Below are 19,184 nucleotides of genomic sequence, written 5' to 3'. Positions count from 1 at the left end.
GGGTTTTGTTCAGCTGTTTCCTCCTAGGAGGTCAATATATCTCCCAATAAATCCAATTCTTGTATAATTAAAGGGTTTAAGTTAGCCATGACTACTGCAAATTGAGTTTAATGTCTTACAGTTGTCTATGGTTTTTATAGAACTCAAATATAAAGGGGAGGGGAAAAAGGTGTGAAATGCAGGGAAATAATTTTTTTAAATTATTCAGAAGGGAATAATTCAAAATACATTTACACATACTTGCAATTTAAAACTATCACCAATTAACACTTCATCATTAATCAACATGGGGGGAGAACAATGCAAGTACTGCCAGTTCAGTGATTTGGCATCAGCTTCGCAAAAAGGACTTGTAAAAGAATTACTCAAAATTAATTTTAGTTAATCTTTTTCCAAATCACATAATTGCTCTTCATCATATTGTATTAATTATTTAACTTCCTTTATTATCCTTTGAAGCATCATCAATGTTGGTTTGAAATTTTTTGGCTTGTTCAAGAAAAACAACTATTTTCTCATGTATTATCAAAATAAAAAGATTGCATCCTGATAATAAAAACCACTGTGATATGTAGCTTTTCAAAAGTGCCTTAAATATTCTGAAATGTAATCATCACAGATATAGAAGGTGATCAGTCATGCTGAACTCTTTGAAGTGTTTTATCTGAGAAATTTCAACCTGTATAGATAAATTACATACTTGGATAGAAAAGAACTTGGTGAAAGCTATTTCGTTATAGAAATAATTCTTGTTAGGGATCTGTGTTTCTATCAGACACAACTATATTTTAAATATTGAGGTATTTATCTACCTGTTGCTACAGCTTGGTAATGGGCTCGGATCATCTCAGATCTTGCACATCTGTGAAGAGGCTAATTTTGTGCACCTGCCAAAGACCTTTTCACCAAGTAGTATTACAATATTTACAACATTTCCATCTATCTTTAAATGGGCAAGTTGCCCTCAAGGAGGGAAGCTTTACGCTGTGTTGGTGCTGGCTTATGGAGCAAGCTGATGTGAAAAGAACATGCTGAACCATCTAAAATTACAGTGCAGCATCTGGAGACAACCTGAACGTCTTGGTCTTCTGGATAGGCTTTTTGTCTCTCTGTAGTTGATCCCTACTGTTGTCATTACAGAGGCAAAAAAAAAAAACAAGTAACTGGAACAGAGAAGCATCAGTCATTCCTACAGTTACTTCTTGCCTAGCAAACAAATGTCAGGATTGCGCAAGAGTGGTAGTACGTTTCTAAATACCTTTTTAAAGGGGAAAGAAATTCTACAAAAACAGCCTGCTGCTATTGTAACAAATAGTATTTCTTATATAATGAAATAGTTGGGAAGCTGGCCCTTGGCACTCTTTGAGAAGAGATGGGGAGGTGAACCCTCTTAGGCAGTAATTGCTGAGGCTTAGTCAAGTGTGGTTTTCAGACTCTATCTTTGTGCCCTTTACAACTGCACCTAGATTATATCTTAAAAAGTCTGCAAATAGACGAACCACACTTCTGTGATTCTACTTCTGTGATTTTTTTTTTATTACTTGTATCACTTTTAATCTTTCCATCTTCTGTGAAACAGTTCTTACAAAAATAGTGTCTGCTCATGCTGAACAGGGAGAAATACGTGGTGTCTTTTAGTGTATCACTCTAAGTGGAAGCTTCTTAATTTAGGGCAGAAGAATTCTATGGCCAAAAAAAAAAAAAAAGTGTTTCTAATGGAAAGAACTAACCTCTGGAGAATTAATTTGTAGCTGCTACAGAATTCAGTGCAATTTTGTTTGTCATAGGATAATTTCAGTATTCCACATCTGGCACTTTCTTACTTTCTTTTTCTCTGTAATGATTTTGAGACCACTTGTTATCATTGCTTTAGTTGGCAAAATGTTTGAGAAAATCTTCACCAAGATCAATAGCAAGACACCTTGTTTTTCTGTTTTGTAGGTAGTGACAATACAGTTCTGCCTCCAAGGAGAATGTACACGGTGAATCTTCCTCCTGAGGGTTATGTTGCTGTTACTCAAGATACTAATAGTATTTCAGTTTCTGAAAACTCGGAGGATAGTGCTGACTCTACAGGTAAGTTTGTATGGTTGTTACTGTGATTAATTTTTCTCAGAGAAACTTGCTAGCAAGCCTTACCAAGTAGATCCAAATTGCAACAATTAAGTATTTAAACTCTTGCTGCCAGTGGGTGTCACTGTTTTGCAACATAAGCAAAATTGAGATGTATATTCTTATGGGTTCATTTCCTTTGTTAGTTTGAAGATCAGATTCAGTGCTCGTTTATAACCATCCAGTACTGTTGACCTTGCTGAAATAAAATAAAGTGTATCTGGAGACTAAGTCTTCAGCTTCTCCCATTCAAGTACCACATGTATATAATGCCTGCTTACAGTCATATTATTTTTAAGAAGAACGCTAGGTAACATCTGTTTTACTAAGTCGTAATGCTGATATTCTGGGGAGTTACCAGAGGCTTACCTCTCCCTGTTGGGAGAAGTTCACCTGATGGGAGGTGATAGGAAATCAATACCAATCCATAAGCTTTGAGAGGTTTTCTGAGGAGAAGTTGTGACCAGATAATTTCAGAACCTGTCAAAGGATAGAAGAGAAGCAGAACAGGATCTGTAGAGGAATAGTCTCTTAAGTGAACTTCAATAAGAAACATAGTTTTCTGAGTGTTATTGCTGCAATTAAAGTGATTCCATCTGTCTTAGAAAGAAGTGCTAAGCTTACATAAGACAGATCCATTTCGTTTTTTTAAATTGCTATGTTTCTATGGATGTGTTTGTTCAAAATTGTGTATCACTGTCATTTGCTATGATGTTATTAACAGCTACTAGGAGCAGTCAACAGCAAAGTAAACATCTAGGTAAGCCAGCTGAAGTAAAACATTTAATAAATAGTAGTTTACCAAGTACTGCTTATTTGGAACTTGGAAACTGACTAAGGAAAACTTGAGACTCAACCTGCAAATATAGAAAGGGAAGTGTGCCTTGCCTTTTGAAAACAGTACCCACATGGGTGAATTTTCATCTCAAAAATTGGGTCTGTACTCTATTCAGAGCTCTGTTCATGATATAGGCTGTGGTTAGTATCGTGTTTGTTACACGTGAGTAGGCATCTCACCTTTGTGTGGGGAAACATGCCATGAAGGGAGCCTGATACATACTTGAATCTGCATATGAGGGTAGTGCAACAGAGTCAGTGTACAGCATGACTGGTGGCACACTGAATGTTCTTTCTCACTGTGAAATTAAGAGATGTTTTGTCTTGGATTAGGGAAGAAATAACTTTATCAGAGTAATATAACAGTACATCTTGATACTATCAGGATTAAGGTAAGGAAGGTGTTTCAGTGCACAACTTGCAAGTTTTGCTTTTCCCGTTGTAAGATAGGATTCACACTCAGTCCAGATTCTATTCCTAAATTATCCTTCCGTTTTAATTATGTAGTTATCTTTGGACAATTCATTGGGTTCTACAGCATTTCGGGTTTAAGATGCTGCTTATTCTGATATTAAAGCAGTCTTTTTCTTCCTCCATGTTGTATAATCTCTGCTTAATCTGTGTGATTTCCTCTCAGACATTAGAGGAACACTTGCCTTCTTCTGTGTTTGGCAAATGAGTACATTAAGTCTCGTAATACTTTGCTGGTAAATAGCCCTATAACATTCACTTTTATGTGGGGGCCTGCATGTCTTCTAAATACAACTTTAGAGTCCAACCCTCTCAACACTTCTACAACTGAGATATACCCTTATCTTAGGATATACTGATACTTAAAGTATCAGTACAGAACTTTTGTGGTAGAGTTACTCAGCTACTGTTTAAAATCTTGAAATAAATCAATATATGGTGCGTGTTAGATGGTCATATATTGCATAGCAGTAAAGCAGAATAGAATTTAGGGTTGCATTATATGTCCCTTCTTAGGGCCATATAAATATTTGTGTAGTTTTACAATGGATATATTATTGAACAGTGGCTTTACTTGTTCTTTGTTGGCTTTAATCTTTTTTTTCCTCTAGCATTGAAAACAAACAAACAAAAAATACTATTAAACCACCATGGCACTTAAGTAGTGCTCTGGTGTTACTTAGTGACAGTACTGAGCTGGATGGTGATCTCTTACAGCTGATCCCAGTTCATTCAGTAAGAGTAGGTTTTGAACTTAAGGTTCTGCTTTAACAGTTAACAAACACATATGTAATTTTGGGATACACATTTTTGGGCTGATTTGCTATTTGACTTTATAGGTTATCATGGAATCAAGAAAAAATTAAGTTTGAAGTGTTGTTTAGGCTTTTTACATTCTCTTTGCAAGGTAAGCTTGACTATAAATGTCATTCTTCCCAGGCATTTTCCTAATCTGCTCTTTAAAAACCTCCAGGAAGAAAGATTGTCTTACCAGCCTTTTTCCATTTGCTCTTGTGTTTCACTGTCCTTTTATATGTGCTAGATCTTGCTGCAGTTGAAGACATGTATTTGTTCTATCTGAATATGGATTACAGAATTAGACATTTGTGCTAATCCTGCAGAGTTGAAGAACAAGGTTAATTTTACTCATGTATTTGTGTTTTATTGTATGTAATTTAAGGATATACATAAAAATGGGACAAAGGCTGCAAGTTCAGGCAATGCTTATAAAATATGGAAAAAATCATGCCATGTATTATTTAGTTTCCTGGTCTAGATTTGGTAGTATACCAGAATAGTTGGAAATACATCAAAATGTGATGTGATGCCCACAGGAAAGCAGAAAAGTGTTACAGTTCAACCTCTAGTATGTGTGTAGTGGTAAAAGCTCAGAGGTCTTACTACCTAAGCAGTGTTGCCTTTCTTGAAGATACTGTGTTATTGAGTTTCCTGTTTGACTCCTCAGTTTAGGAATAATTAAATTAAACAAAAAACTTTCAAATATCCATCCATTGATACTAGATATGCATATAAGCAAGTACCTAGGGACTGATTCTGAGGTCAGAATCTGTGTGGATTTCAAAAATGTAACAAAATCCCTCACACACCCAAGTGGATCAGTCAAAATGTGACAATGATGAATGTCAAATGTGCCTTCAGTCTATGTTCATTTAAGTCAGTCAAGGTTAAGCCTTTGAGAGGCTGTGCTTTTTTAAATTTCTTCAAGTGCACATCTGTTTACTACAGATTGTGGTGCAGCTAGTGCCTTTCTAGCCTTTTTTAGCTTTTGGACCTAGAAGTAAGGGAAATAAATTTTGTGGAAATTCAGATAAGCAGGTTCAATAAACGAGAAAGTTATTTTCTATCTCATGAAAATACTCTGACCTTATTTTGGGATTCAAATTTTGACAGGACAAGAGGCAGTGGTCACAAAATGAGAAACAGGAGGTTCCATCTGGACATCAGGAAGCACTTCTGTACTGTGCAGGTGACGGAGCACCGGCACAGGTTGCCCAGTGAAGTTGTGCAGTCTCTTCCTTGGAGATCTTCAAAAGCTGCCTGGACATGGTCCTGGGCACCCTGCTCTGGGTGGCCCTGCTAGAGCAGAGATTGGACCAGATGCCTCCAGAGGTCCCTCCTAATCTCAGCCATTCTGTGAACTTAGTTACATATGAGTGTAGATTTGTTGCATGACTTTTTCTATAAACTAAGAAAACTAAATTTGTGTCTATCTAAATTAGTATAACAAGATTATCAGGAGGAATAGACGCGCCATGGCAGATATTTCACTGCATTAAATTCATCCATGGAAAAATGAAATAGTCACTACACTAATTTATCTGTGATGTGTTTTTGAGTTATTAAAAATTGAAGTTAATTACAGTTATAAATTAATTTCTTGTCGGCTATAAAATAAATTTGTATTTGTCCATTCTTCTTCTTAAGCTTGTAGCTATTTTATGGTTGGTCTTGTCATAATGAAATGAATCTTGTCCAGACTTTCTTCTTAAGAAGAAAAACAAAAAAGTTGGTCTTTGTGCATATTTCAGTATGTCTTTCTCTATCTGCTTCTGCATGTTGTTTTTAGCATTTCAAATACTTTTCCCTGTTGTGTCAAATAAGTTAATTGTGACCAGTTATGCCCCTGACCTTATGCAACTACCTTGTGATACATACATAAATGACCCAACAGAGTTGGGTTTTAGAGTTGTGTGAGGTGTCTTGGCTTCTTTGTGTAATTTCGAAGAGGTGGGAGGGAGGGAAATAAAGTTTCAGGTTTGCTTCCTTTGTGTAAGCTGGTGGTTGATGAACGTCTCAGAATGATAAGAAAAATCTAACACCATTTGGTCTTTCGAGAAAATAGTGAAAGTAAAGTTTACCCTATGTTCATAGGACAATAAATCAGACTGTGTTCTCTGTTATTTTAAGAACTTCCTTGACTTGATTATTTTGTAGGATTTGAGTCACTATGATGGTGTGGTCAGGTCAACCTCTTGTTAATAGAATTGAATTAGATAGTAAAGAGAGGAAATAATATAGAGAATTTATTTTCTTTTTCAAAGGTTTTTGTATTTGCTTTGGTACATATTAATGCATTGCCAACTTTGTTTTAGCGATAGACTTTATACTTTTGACAGGGGCATAAAAATATGTGATTTTGAGCTATAAATAAATATTAAATTCTGGTCATGAAGTCAATATTTTCATAGCTTAAAGCTCTTTAATTTTGATCTCTGCTTCTATTTATTTTTATCTTTTTATTGAGAAATATTTCTTCAGGAGTAGTCCCTTAAATATGCACCACGTTTTAAAGGATGTTCTCAAAGTAAGGAGAATCCAGGAGACTTTAATTATGTATTCATTAACTTACTCCAAAGCAGTAGCTTAGTTTTGATTTGTTTTGCTTAGTTTGTTTTATAAGATAAAGCTAAACTGTGGAGTTCTTGCTATTTATTTTAAGACAGGTGAAACAATAGAAATATTATATCTTCCATTAAAATGCGAATGCTAAAAGTGTAGCCGTGTTCCTTCTAAAAGATAACCATTTGATTTCTCCAGCAACATTTCTTCCTGAACATTCTAATATAAGCTAAGATAATAGGATATAACATAAAATAATTTTACTGTGCACAAAGCACTGGGCTGGAATATAATTTCTCTATGAAGTGTTTTAATATTAAATCGATATTTTTATAGAGAGTCCCAAAGTGGTATTTGGTGTTTCTTAGATTCATGGCAGAGCAAATTCTTGACCCAGAGACTGTGGAAAATAAAGATAGCATGTAACAGTTCAGGAATATGCAAAAGTCAAGGGCACATGAAAGAATAGAGGATGCAAAGAGTCGTGTTCTTTAGAGTAATTTTTTTTTTAAATTTCATAACCCTTTTTTGTTCTTGTCAAGTCTCACTTATTTTTCCTTCATATTCTTGAACTGCAGTGTAGTATTCATCTGATATCCTGTTGTTTCTATCTTGATAATAACCTACCCAGTTTTACTGAAACCTTTTATGTAGACAAAAGGAGCAAGACCTAACTGTGCTTTGTCCTACCTCCTAATGGGTCCATTATGAGCTAGTGTTTTAGCTACAAAGAGTCCAGCTCAGATACTCCATTGCCAAGCTGTAAAGAAGTCAAGTTAGAGAAATGGAAGCAAGCAACCCATTTTCTTCTACCTTTTGAAAGCTGACAAGTCTGAAATAATGTGGAAGGTACTTCTCTGGTACGTATCCTCACCTCCTTAAAAGTATTTGTTGGCCCAGGGCAGTGCGATTGTATGTGAGAGATGCATACAAGTCAGTTGTTAATGCAGCTGAGCTTTGGGCTTCTGATCTTTGTTATTTATTTCTTTCAATTAGTGCTGCTGCAGTAAGAGGTTTAAACCGAGGCGATGAGCTTAGAGATCTCTCTCACAAGTCAATTAAAGTATTTGAACATAGGCGCAAGATGCATCCCAGGAAATTACTAGCCGTGTGCATGAGGGATAGTGGCTTTGGAGGGATCCTTAGCAAACCTTCTAAAAACTACTGCATTTCCAAGCGTGGTTCTGCTGGCAAAAATGTTTGAACTTACTGATCAGCAAAAGACAAATTTCTGTACTGTCTTCAGATTCACTTAAGGTTTAAGGCAGCTGTTTTAGGAAGGCTTAATACTACTTAAGCCTCTGTTTGTTGTTAAGGAGATGCTAGTTGGAATCGTGTGTTGACTACTTACATTCTTGGCAGGTGGTTGGAAATCTGATGCATTACAGAACTGATGTACTCAGCACACCATGGGAACAATATGTTTTAAGGCTAAGGCTGCCAGTGAACCTGTTCAGTGGTAGGTAGCACCACTTGTGAAATAGAAAGTTACAAAAAGATTCATAATGCTTGAAACCAGAGGGATCATTAGACCAAGTAATTTAATCCTCTGTACCTCCTAGAGAGGTCTTATACAAAGCTCAGCAGCTTTTTTGCAACAATAAATAAATACCATGCGCATTTCAAAGATGTCATAAGGCTCCACTACTTTCTGCTCATTTGTCCCTATAGTTAATTGGCCTCACTCTATCTTAAAATAAGTAAATAAATGAAAAATGCTTGGTTCTTCCTTTTTCCATTGGAGTAAAGAGCCTTTTTTAAACAGTGTTTTCTTCCTACAAAGAAGCACTGTAATCAAGTCACCCATCAATCTTTTTGATTTGATAAAACATTCACTTATCGTGTGTTGCTTTAAGATATTTACTTCAATCCTCAAGTTATTTTTGTAGCTCTTTTCTGTATCTCCTTTTTCACAACATCCTCTTTAAAATATGAACTCAGTATTGCTTGAAATATTTTTGGTTTCTGCAAGGCCATGTGTTGAAATAAAATAGTCTTTGTATTTCTACCCACTACTGTCTCTTTATATATATAAAAAATAAATATGCCTAGAAGTTGTATCAATGTTTTTCTGCCACAGCATTGCACCAAGACCTCGTGGTATTTGAGATATTGATACCTTGACCATTTTAGTGTTAGGTCAGAGGTTGGACTCGGTGATCTTGGAGGTCTCTTACAACCTAGATGATTCTGTGATTCTGTGTTATTCCAGAAGTCAGTCTCTTGGATAATGTTTCTGATAAACAGCTGCATTGGAGTGTGGTTAAAATGTGTGGGTTAGCATTTGTTTGTTAAGGACTATATTACCAAGTACTACTTATGTATCATTTCCCTATTCTCATTGCTTTTTTTATCAACAGTAATTTTAATGTTAATTACTGATGAAAATGCCAAGTAGCTGCGAGCTTCCTGCCAGTCCCTGCAGAACCAAGCTTTGATTACAATTTTACATTGGCAGCTATTTTTTTTTAAGCAGTCTCAAACTGTATCTCTGTGCTATGAATTCATAGGTAGTATGTGTTGATAAGGAAAGGGCATCCAAATCTGTAAGTATTTGTATTTTCTTTATATGTTAATAGCTCACGTCTTACAGTTGTCATTCTAGGAGTCATGCCACATGACTTGAACGTGTCCCAGCATCTCAGTTTCAACATCCCAATAACAGCAGATTTCCCAGAGTTGTCATTGAAGAAACTAATACTGTATCGATTTAAAATAATAATAATAATAATTGAAAGAAATAACAGTAGAAGACAGTTAAGAAGTTACGTTAAAAAATCCCTGCACTTCTAAATGCTGATCAATCCATTCATGCTTACAGTTATCTTGGTGTTAGAAATATATCTCGTCTTTGTAGTATGTCTCAAGTATAAATCGTAATGTTTAACAGTACTCAGCAATGACTACTATTACCAATTTTAAATAAATGATTACAGTTCGGGAAAGAACTTGGAATAAACTCCACTTATCTTGAAGTCTAAGAAATTTAAGTACGCATGCAATTGCTTTTCTGAATCTGTTTTTGATCTATGACTAAAAGCTGTACTTAGGTTGGCTGGTATGATGGTCCTAGATTGACTGGCCTGACTGTGGCAGCTCCCTGTGTTCTGAGTATTCAAAGTGTTTAACAAAACATTTTGAGGGAACTGTGGAAATTTGGAAGTGCGGATACTACATTTGTAAACAAAGTAATAAAATTTCTTCCTTCCAGACTTGTTCCATTAAATAATAAATCCACCAGCTAACTAGTTAAGGAATACTTGCAGATAAAAATAACATCTAATTTAGGACTTCATTAAATAAGTCCAAATAACATATGTAAATTAAATGCTGTCAAGTACGACTCTTAACTTAGTATTATGATCAGTGTTTTTGAAGCACAGATTCACTTATTGTATTTCAAATGATAGCATTAATAAGTGAATATGATTTATAAGCAGATGTCCTGACTTTTTTCTACAATTTGCTGGGGGAAAAAAAAATGATTTCAGCTATTTCTAAAACTGTACTGCTATAATGTTTGTTTCTGTCTTCCTTTCCTCAGACCATGGGTCTTTTTCCTTCTAGAAAGGAAAGATAGAATAAAGGACTTGTAGGTTGATAACCTAATGTGGAAGATTTACTGCTTGGAAGAGTGTTTTTCAATGAATTGACAAGGAAAAAACAGTGATGTTATGATTCTGTACTAGGAGGCAGGTTAATTTTTTTTTTTCTATTAATGTTTGATGCCCTAATTGCCCTAGTTAATTTTGGATGTTCTGGTTTTAATTCTCTGCCAGTTTAGATGTCACTGTTTGTCACTAAACCAATGTCTTCATGCATGACAAAGTTATAGGTGATAGAGTCCTGTAGGTCAGTTCTGTCCTTACAGAAATCAATGCATGGCTCACCATTTGTGAAAGGCAGATTTTCCTGAGCTGTGGACCACTTCAAGCATTCTCATGTTTGTCGTCCTTCGAAAGCAAGCTGTAGCAATAATGACACTCTGTTGAGGCTGTTAAGAACATTATGGAAAAGCTTATATTGATGTTTATAGATTAATCAATAACTTGAAAGGGGAGATGTCTGTGGGGCTAAGTAACTTTTCTCTCAGCCAGTTTCTTCTTCAGCTTAAGCGTACTTGACATTTTGGAACTAGTTACAGCAAAAGATGCAACAAACAAGTAGAGATGTTGGGTTCAGAGATATCTGAGATACCTGAACAGCTCTGTACTTCAGATTTTTTTTTTTCCTAAAAAGAGTTCTTTCTGCAGATCTTATATTTGTTGACAGATGCAACGACATTCCTAACAGTTAAAATTACTGCAGGTAATTCTGAAATTGATAAAAATTTAAAAAGGATGTGTTTTTTTCAGAGTTCAGATAAAGTATATAATTGCTGTGTTAAGCTTATTAAAAAAAAAAAAAAGTAAATGTAGATCCAGTGGTTCATATTTACAGTTACCAGTTGAGTTACGTCATTGGAATTAAACTGCAGGGTTAAGAAAGATTTAAATCAAGTTCTCTAATGATGTTTTTGGGGAAAAAATCCCTAGTTCTATCTGAACGTGAGGCTTCCTTTTTAATGTAGTACCTGATTTAAGTATCTTCCAGAATTCTAATTATATATATATGCTTGAAGGTCAATGCTTGCTTATGTACCATGCTGCAAAAGCTAGCTGACTAGTATGACTGCTTTAGGGGTAGCTTTTTTTTAGTGTGCTACATATGACATTATAAACACTTGAGGTGGATGTAGCTTGGACAGTCACTTTCAGAAAACATCCCCAGGATACCGGTATCTGGTAGTAGTATTACAAGCAATTTGTGATCTGTCAAGCAGCCAGACAGAATCTAGTAATCGTGTCTCTTGATTTCACAACAAACAAGTCTGCACCTCCTGAAGGTGAGCATGAAATTCACTGCTGCCCACTGAAGTTTTTTGAACACAGGATTGGGCTATCAATCTAAACTGTAACTATGAATCATGCAGTTAAGGTTTACATAAAATACATAAACCAGTCACTTTTAACTTTCCCTGTCTATAACTATTTACATCTTCTAAATGCCAATATATCCACAAACATACGGGTTTATTACAGAACTTACGCAGTATGGTATGGATTAGAAGTTGTTTAATGTCGCTGAAGTCTTCAGTAGTTCTGTGTAGATAGATGCTGTTAGACAGCCCATTTAAAAAAAAAAAAACACTCTGGAAGTTGTCATTAGAAGTCTAATGGCAAAGATTTTTGTCCCAGAGCTTTAGTGGAAATTTGTGGTGCTAGGGAAGGCCGAAAACGTATTGAGGAAAAACAAAGATTGTAGTAATGTGATATAATGATTTACCATAGCCATGGCTGCATGTTAATGGTTTAGTTAATATGATCTTTGGTAGTTCTGTAACTGTAAGTGAATATACCTGTGGAATCACAGAATGGTTTGGGTTGGAAGGGACCTTAAAGATCACCCAGTTCCAACCCCCCTGCCATGGGCAGGGACACCTCCCACCAGACCAGGCTGCCCAAAGCCCCATCCAGCCTGGCCTTGAACACCTCCAGGGATGGGGCATCCACAGCTTCTCTGGGCAACTTCTGCCAGTGCCTCACCACCCTCTGAGTGAAGAATTTCTTCCTTATATCTAACCTAAATCTCCCCTCTTTTAGTTTAAAAGCATTACCCCCGTCCTATCACTCCACTCCCTGACAGAGTCCCTCTTCTGCTTTCCTGTAGGCCCCCTTTAGGTACTGGAAGGCCGCTATAAGGTCTCCCTGGAACCTTCTCTTCTCCAGGCTGAACAACCCCAACTCTCAGCTTGTCTTCGTAGGAGGGGTGCTCCAACCCTCTGATCGTATTTGTGACCCTCCTCTGGACCCACTTTTAACAGTTCCATGCCCTTCTTGTGCTGTGGGAGCCCCAGAGCTGAACGCAGTACTCCAGGTTGGGTCTCAGGAGAGAGCTGTAATTAATTCATTTTGTGCATACTTTTGAGAAAGCCTTAAGTACCTGAATGACAAAAATGTGCTTTTGAAAGGAAACCTTAGTGCTGTGTGTTTCCATAGTGCAGAAAACAAGCTACCCCTGATCTTGGTGTATGCCTTTACATTTCAACAGAGTAAATACACTTGATGGAACTTGTGCTTAAGCAGAATAAGAACTGATGAACAAGTGCATTTTATTGAGACGTGTTTACTCTGCTTGTTACCTTCCCTGTCTGTGGTATACTTGCCCTTCATCATTTCTTTGTTTCTTATTTCACCCTCCGTGGTACAATCAGGGTCTCAGACGGAATCTCTTGTTTACAAGTCTGTAATTTGATTAAAGTAGCTTCAGCTAATCAGCTGGCAGTATGTGAAGCAGAGAAAATTAGGGCCCTTATCTCTGTGGCATTTTTTTTCTTGCTTTTTGTTTGACTTTAGATGACAGTGATTTCAAACATTTTTGATGAGCATCCCCTCCTCTGATAGATAAGCATCACTGAATCAAGAGGCATGGTGGCCTTCTATTTTTTTACCCTTCCTGACTGTGTTCCTTTAGCTTCCTGTACCGCTTTTCTATTCTTGCCCCCAACCCACTCAGTCACTTCTCCCCCCAGCTGGAGTGTGCTCTCCTTTTCCCCTCCTTGCTTCCAGCTGTGTTGCAGGCTCCATGTTGTCATACTGAGGCGACTGATAAGAAACAGGAGAGAGAGAACAGGCCACCACCACGCTTCCTAGATCCAAGCAAAAAGTCAGCATGGTTACAATTGCTGCCTCACTTCAGCAGACCCCCAGCACTTCAGAAATGTGACACGGCTTGACTACTTTCACCTCCTTGTTTCGTAATGAACACACAATCAAGACCTAAGCTTTTGTAAATTGTCATGGAGCAGCAGGGTGAAGTCAGTAGGGTACTGGCTTAGGGGGAAAGGCATGTCAGTAAATTTACAGATATACGTGTCTCTGACTGCTCAAGTGCTTCATCATTCTGTATGTCAGTTCGTCACCTGTGAAAGCAGGAGATTTGACTGTTTTGTAAATTTTGGAGAGGGTGTTGGTTACCATTAATATACGTGGCATTTTCCTTTTGACTGCCTATAGTTGGTGCTGTAAAATGGGGACTGCTTCTGCTCTGCTGTAGCTTGTGAACCTGTTAGTATTGAACCAAAGCAACATGTCGATGTCCTGCATGTTAAAACCCAAACATCTGCTAACAGACAACGCACTTGTGAATACTAAGCAGAAGAACGTGACCCTGCCTCATCCTCTCACTGTTAGTACTCATGTTGCTTTCTGTGTCTAACCTGACTTGTTTCAATGCTGTGTTTTCAATTCTCACAAATTTTTAAGGTAGGGGGTAGACGCAAGAAGAAAGTGGTTTCAATGCAGAATTTCTATTGTTACATGCTACCACGCTGTTTAAATACTCTGAACACCATAAAAGCAGAGCAGAAAGCTTGGTTCTAACATGAAGGGGGAAATGAAGACAGCAGGAAAAAGAATGTGTGCATAGTAATAACCATGGCTCTTCTAATACATAACAGCTTTATGTAAGTATTTTGTATAATGTACAGAAAATGCTGCTGATAGAGTTCTTGTGGTAGTGCTTCTGCCTCGTGTTGGAAGCCAGAAACAAGCCTACCCAATGATTTCATTTTATCACTGTTTTGTTATAGCAGCTGTTGTAATTTATGGCAGTTTGTAGGCTTACAGCCATGCATTGAAATAGCTTTCAGTAGCATGTCTCCATTCAGCCTTCACTTGGGAAATTTCCCAATCTCATATCCTTTGCCTTTGGTTACTGTTCTTTACAAAATTTACAGGTTTCAGTCTTTTCAAAGTACTTAACAACCCTCTGTACAATTGTAACCTGTATCAAGGAAGCTTTGAAAATTGCTCTCCATCTTGTCTTCCCAGTATTTTTGTTAAATAATTCTGTTTGCTAGTTTCATGCAATCTTCCTTCAATCTTAGTTCTGCAAGTGGTTCATATTGGAGCATGCCCTGTTAGTAACTTGCACTCTGCAGAGCCTTCTGTGGAAATGTATAGTAGACTAATGGAAATAAAGAAAATCCCATACTTCACTCTAGATTCGTGATTGCTCAGTGTTACAGGATACGCATTGCATGTGCCACAGGTCAGTCTCACTCACCTTCTCACTTCCTAGGGATCTGTGGGGAGCTGAAAATATTGAAGTTATGTTGATACAGCAAAAGTCAGAAATACCAGCACACAAATTTATTGCTGTAATCTATCCAAAATGCACTACCAGGAATCTAAGTGCATTCCAGGGATCCCCAGTAGCTTTGGACAGCATGTTCTGGCTGACCAAAGCTACTGCAGTTTTACATATTGCTACCAAAATGGTGTATTCCTTTGCTGGATCTGCGCACCGTTAGTTTCTTTCCATTTCCAGGCTGCTTTTGGCAGCCACTGCGCAAGCTGGCTTTGGGGCAAATTTGCAGTCTCTCCTGATGAAGAGCGGATCTCTTCAACAGCTGAATCTCTGGTTTGCAGTACTGGATGATTTGTAGCCGGCCGATGATGCTCTACCTCAAACTCCTCTGCGTGAAATCTGAGTGTTCGAAGATTCTCAGCTGGGGTAACCAGCGCTGCTGTGCTGATGTGAGCAAATCTGCCAGTTTACAGTAGCTGAACAATGGGTGGCTGTAGTGGGGGGCATGACCTCTGCTGACCCACAGACCACTGCCAGCATCTGACACTTCCCATCTTTTCTTGAGGCAGATACTGTAAACAATAGTCTTGAGCCTCCAGTCTTAGCCTAGCTGGTGTAATGATAGGTGGAGTTGTGTGAATTCATAGACATTCTGCCTGCTCCTGTACTTTTTTATAAGAAGTGAGTTACTGTACTGTCTCAGAGCTATTTATTTCTGGGTGGGTTGATGACATTTGGCAAGGACTTCTCTATATCTCACCCTACAAACTGTTTCTCTGCCTCTTTCTGCTGAGGGAGAAGGAGAGAACTCAGGACTTGTTCTACAGGACTATTTTTGCTTCTTTAGCCTGATGATACCAGTCTTCCACCAACCTAATTTAATAAGCACAAAAAAAAAAGTTGCTTTTTTATAAAGGATTATTTAAAACCAGTATTTATAAATGTTAGCTGTTAATTTGTACCACTTAGACACGTTAAACATCGAGAGAATGCAATATAAGCTTAATTCACTGATAAGTCCAACTTTAAGGTGTGTAGAGCAGGATGAAAAATGCAGTGTGACATAAAATCCTGACTGGTACCAATACATTCTGTCAATTCAGGTTTGTTTAGTACATGAGTCTTAGTGGGTGATGTGGTGGTGTGATTTTGGAACCTGGATAAAGGTGCAAGCAGAGCCCTGCACCAGGTATCAGCACTCTTGCACAGCTTGCCACAAAAAAAAAAAAAGCTTTGTGTTTCACTGGCAAATATCAGTTGCACTGTCACAATGCCAGATATAAAATTAGATAAAATCTTTATTTTGGTAATGTGAACAATAGACTAGATGCAATAATCTTAAGTAAAATGTAAGTAAAATGAAACTAATGATTGCAACACCTCAATGAGAACCTAGGAAACATCGAATAAAAAACACGCTTCCTTAATACATGAGCCTAATTCCTTTTACGCTGCTGTCTTAAATACAACTTAGATATCCAAGTACTTATCTAAGTACTTGCTTATCTGATGGCTTAGGCTCGCAGTGTTTTCACAGACCATTCCAGTATGTTTATGTTTTTAATACGCTCTCAGTTCCGTCAGTATTTCAGCATTTCCTGAGTATTTACAAATGGAAACATCTTTTCTCAGCCTGAACAGATAAATAGTTCATCTTATTTTTTTGGTAGTTATCTTCTAAACCCATACCTTTAGAGAGAAAATACTCTTTGTTGAACGAGCCAATGGTTTTTGCAGAATGCTTTATCATCCTGATTATAAAACTATATGTAAGTAAATGATTTGCAAAAATGACAAAGGCATGCATCTGTAAAGTTGATAGAAAAAGGATTTGCTGTGAAACTTTATGAAAAGTGACTAGCATTAAATATAGGGACATCTGTATTAACTCTGTATTAAAAGCGAGCTAGTATTTTAAAGAAAACGGTGAATAATGTGAAAACCTCTCAAGTAGCTCTTAGTGCTCAAGTGTAGCAACTGTATATTTTGACTAAAAGATGAAAAGAACTAGGAAGATCTGCAAAGATACTTTAGCTCTACTAACTAGTAAATTTGGGTCAAGTTTCCTGTTAAATCCTTTATTTGTCTAGTTTCAGTCTTAGCTGTTACCTTGGGTCTTTGTGTCTCTCTCCATTGTCTATATAGATACTGACACAGTGAGTCCATACATCTTTGGGTGCTGTTTTAATAAATAATTGTGTTGGATTTAAAGACAAGGTAGCTTAATTGAGTGCATACCCTAATTAAGAGTCGTTCCCAGGGAACGAATGCTCAGATCAATGCACTTTTCTTATCACAAGCAACACGCATATCACAAACAATATATTATTAAGTAATAAAACATCTGCTATGGCAGCCCAAACACACAAAGACAGGAGCAAAAGTATATGTACAGGAACATGGTTGAACCTGACTGTGTTGATACGTCAGCGCAGAGAGAGAGCAACTGCTGTGGGGTACTGGGCTGGTCTCTGCGTAGTTTCCTACCCTGGACTGGTGGAACAGATCTGTGCAAGGACCTGGCTTTATTCCTTCACTGAAGCCCACCAGAATGCCCTACTAGACTGCTCATGTAATCAGCAGAAGAGCGAGGCATGTAATGGCATTACAACAAGTGTAAGTCTAGCTAGGATCAGGCTTATTTGGAAAAGCTCGTTTCTTTTTCTGTGACCACGGAAGGGGGAGGGAATGTAGCGGTAGCTTGTACATCTCAGTTAAATACTGTAGCTGTACTGTAGCACTTTTACTGAAAAGAGCATAACGTCCATCGTTCCTCATGTCCTGCCAAAGGAGAGAATTGGTTGGTTCTGTTTTCAAGGACTTCACTTGGTATATATTTGAACAGCATAGGGGAGAGGAATGTTACTTTGTGCGTCTTACAGCTCCTTAAGAAGTGGCAATGCATAGCCATAGGCTTTAAGACCTGAAGTAATAAAACAGTGATACAGCTCTTCCTTTTTTTCATCTGACGTTTATCTCCACTAGTCAGTCACTTTTTGTTGAGCTGGTAAAAAAAAAATAAATAAATCTGCTGTCTCTTTCTGTTTTTCTACTCTTCAGTGATTCTTTAGCTATGTTTGCATGTGACTGTTCTTAAAGCATGTAGATGCCTGGTGAAGTAGGCATCTGTAGTCAGTTCTGAAATGCTGCTCAACCAAACTGTGGAACCATAATCCTGAACATTGTTTTGATGGATTGAATATTTTAATGCTAAGTATTGTATAATTTTGATTTTTTTCTTAAAAAAAAAAATATATATATATATATAAAGGAAGAATGAAAGATGATCAAATAACATATATAGTGTTTCCTTTCTTCATATGAGTGCATATACATGTATATCTATTTCTAATTTCAGATAGATTATAGGATATTTTAGTGACTGCATGGAATTTAGAACTATGTTTAAATAATTCTAGAAATTACTTTTCCCATAGAAAAATTCTGATACATAATGTCCTTGGCACACATCTAGAAATTGTAATTATAATTATTAAAAATAGTGTTTAATATAATTATTAAAAATATACAGCACACACTAATACTCGGAAATGAATGCATTTGAAAATAAACATCACACTTTAAGTGTTTAGCTCAAAACCTTATATATGGTGTTGAGAACTTCAGCAAAAGCTTTATAGATGCTATAAGAACTGTTGTGCGTATGTAGAGAAATGCGTACATAAAAATGCAGTGGTTAAATTACTTGACTGTGCTCTGTAGTTGTCATCTACAGTGCTTTTCCTTTTCTCTCTATATCTGGCATTTTTGTTTTGTTAAAAAACATTATTGGTTAAATATGCATGTACTAAAGAGAAATGGTGTCTAGCAGTTTGTAATGTAATATCGTTGTATATTATGTATCTTAGTTCAAATTTATTTACAAATTTTTTATGCCTTCTCTTTTAATGATAGTAATTCTGCACGCTTAAACTTCCTTACAGTGAAATGCTTATTTTAAAAGCCAGATAAATCGAAAGCTCTGAATTATTCTGAGCTGTTTGAAGTCTATTTTCTGGTGAATTTCTGCCAGCTTTTTGTGTCACCATCCTTGTTAGTACAGTGGAAATTCTCTCTACTTGCTACGGATAAGATAATGGTAGAAGTGAATCCTGTCTGAAGTCCTGTCTGGCACATCTCTCCTTCAGCGAATGAGTGAGTAGTAAAAATCTAGGCTGCACTCTCCCTTGATCTTCTCCCACCCAAAAAACTAGCCAAAACTGTGGAGCCAAGCACCTCCTGCCTCTCTCCAGGTGGCCAGTCCTGCTTTCACA

At 37.0% G+C, this 19,184-nt stretch overlaps 1 protein-coding gene across 2 annotated transcripts in view; it reads left to right on the top strand.

The window, feature by feature from the left end:
- Nucleotides 1-19,184, top strand: part of ERICH1 (glutamate rich 1) — a 99,027-nt gene that overhangs the window by 28,781 nt on the left and 51,062 nt on the right. For both annotated transcript variants that reach the window (XR_014581077.1, XM_083827698.1), the window contains exon 3: nucleotides 1,942-2,076. Coding sequence is in view for 1 of the 2 variants with exons in the window: in XM_083827698.1 (XP_083683824.1) it covers nucleotides 1,942-2,076 (135 nt within the window). In the remaining variant the exon portion in view is untranslated. The remainder of the gene's footprint in view (nucleotides 1-1,941; nucleotides 2,077-19,184) is intronic.

This window comes from Anser anser (genome assembly GCF_964211835.1).
Source record: "Anser anser genome assembly, chromosome: 3".
Classification (NCBI taxonomy): domain Eukaryota; kingdom Metazoa; phylum Chordata; class Aves; order Anseriformes; family Anatidae; genus Anser; species Anser anser.
Note: the sequence above shows the minus strand (reverse complement) of the source record. Positions and strands in the feature narration are given on the sequence as shown.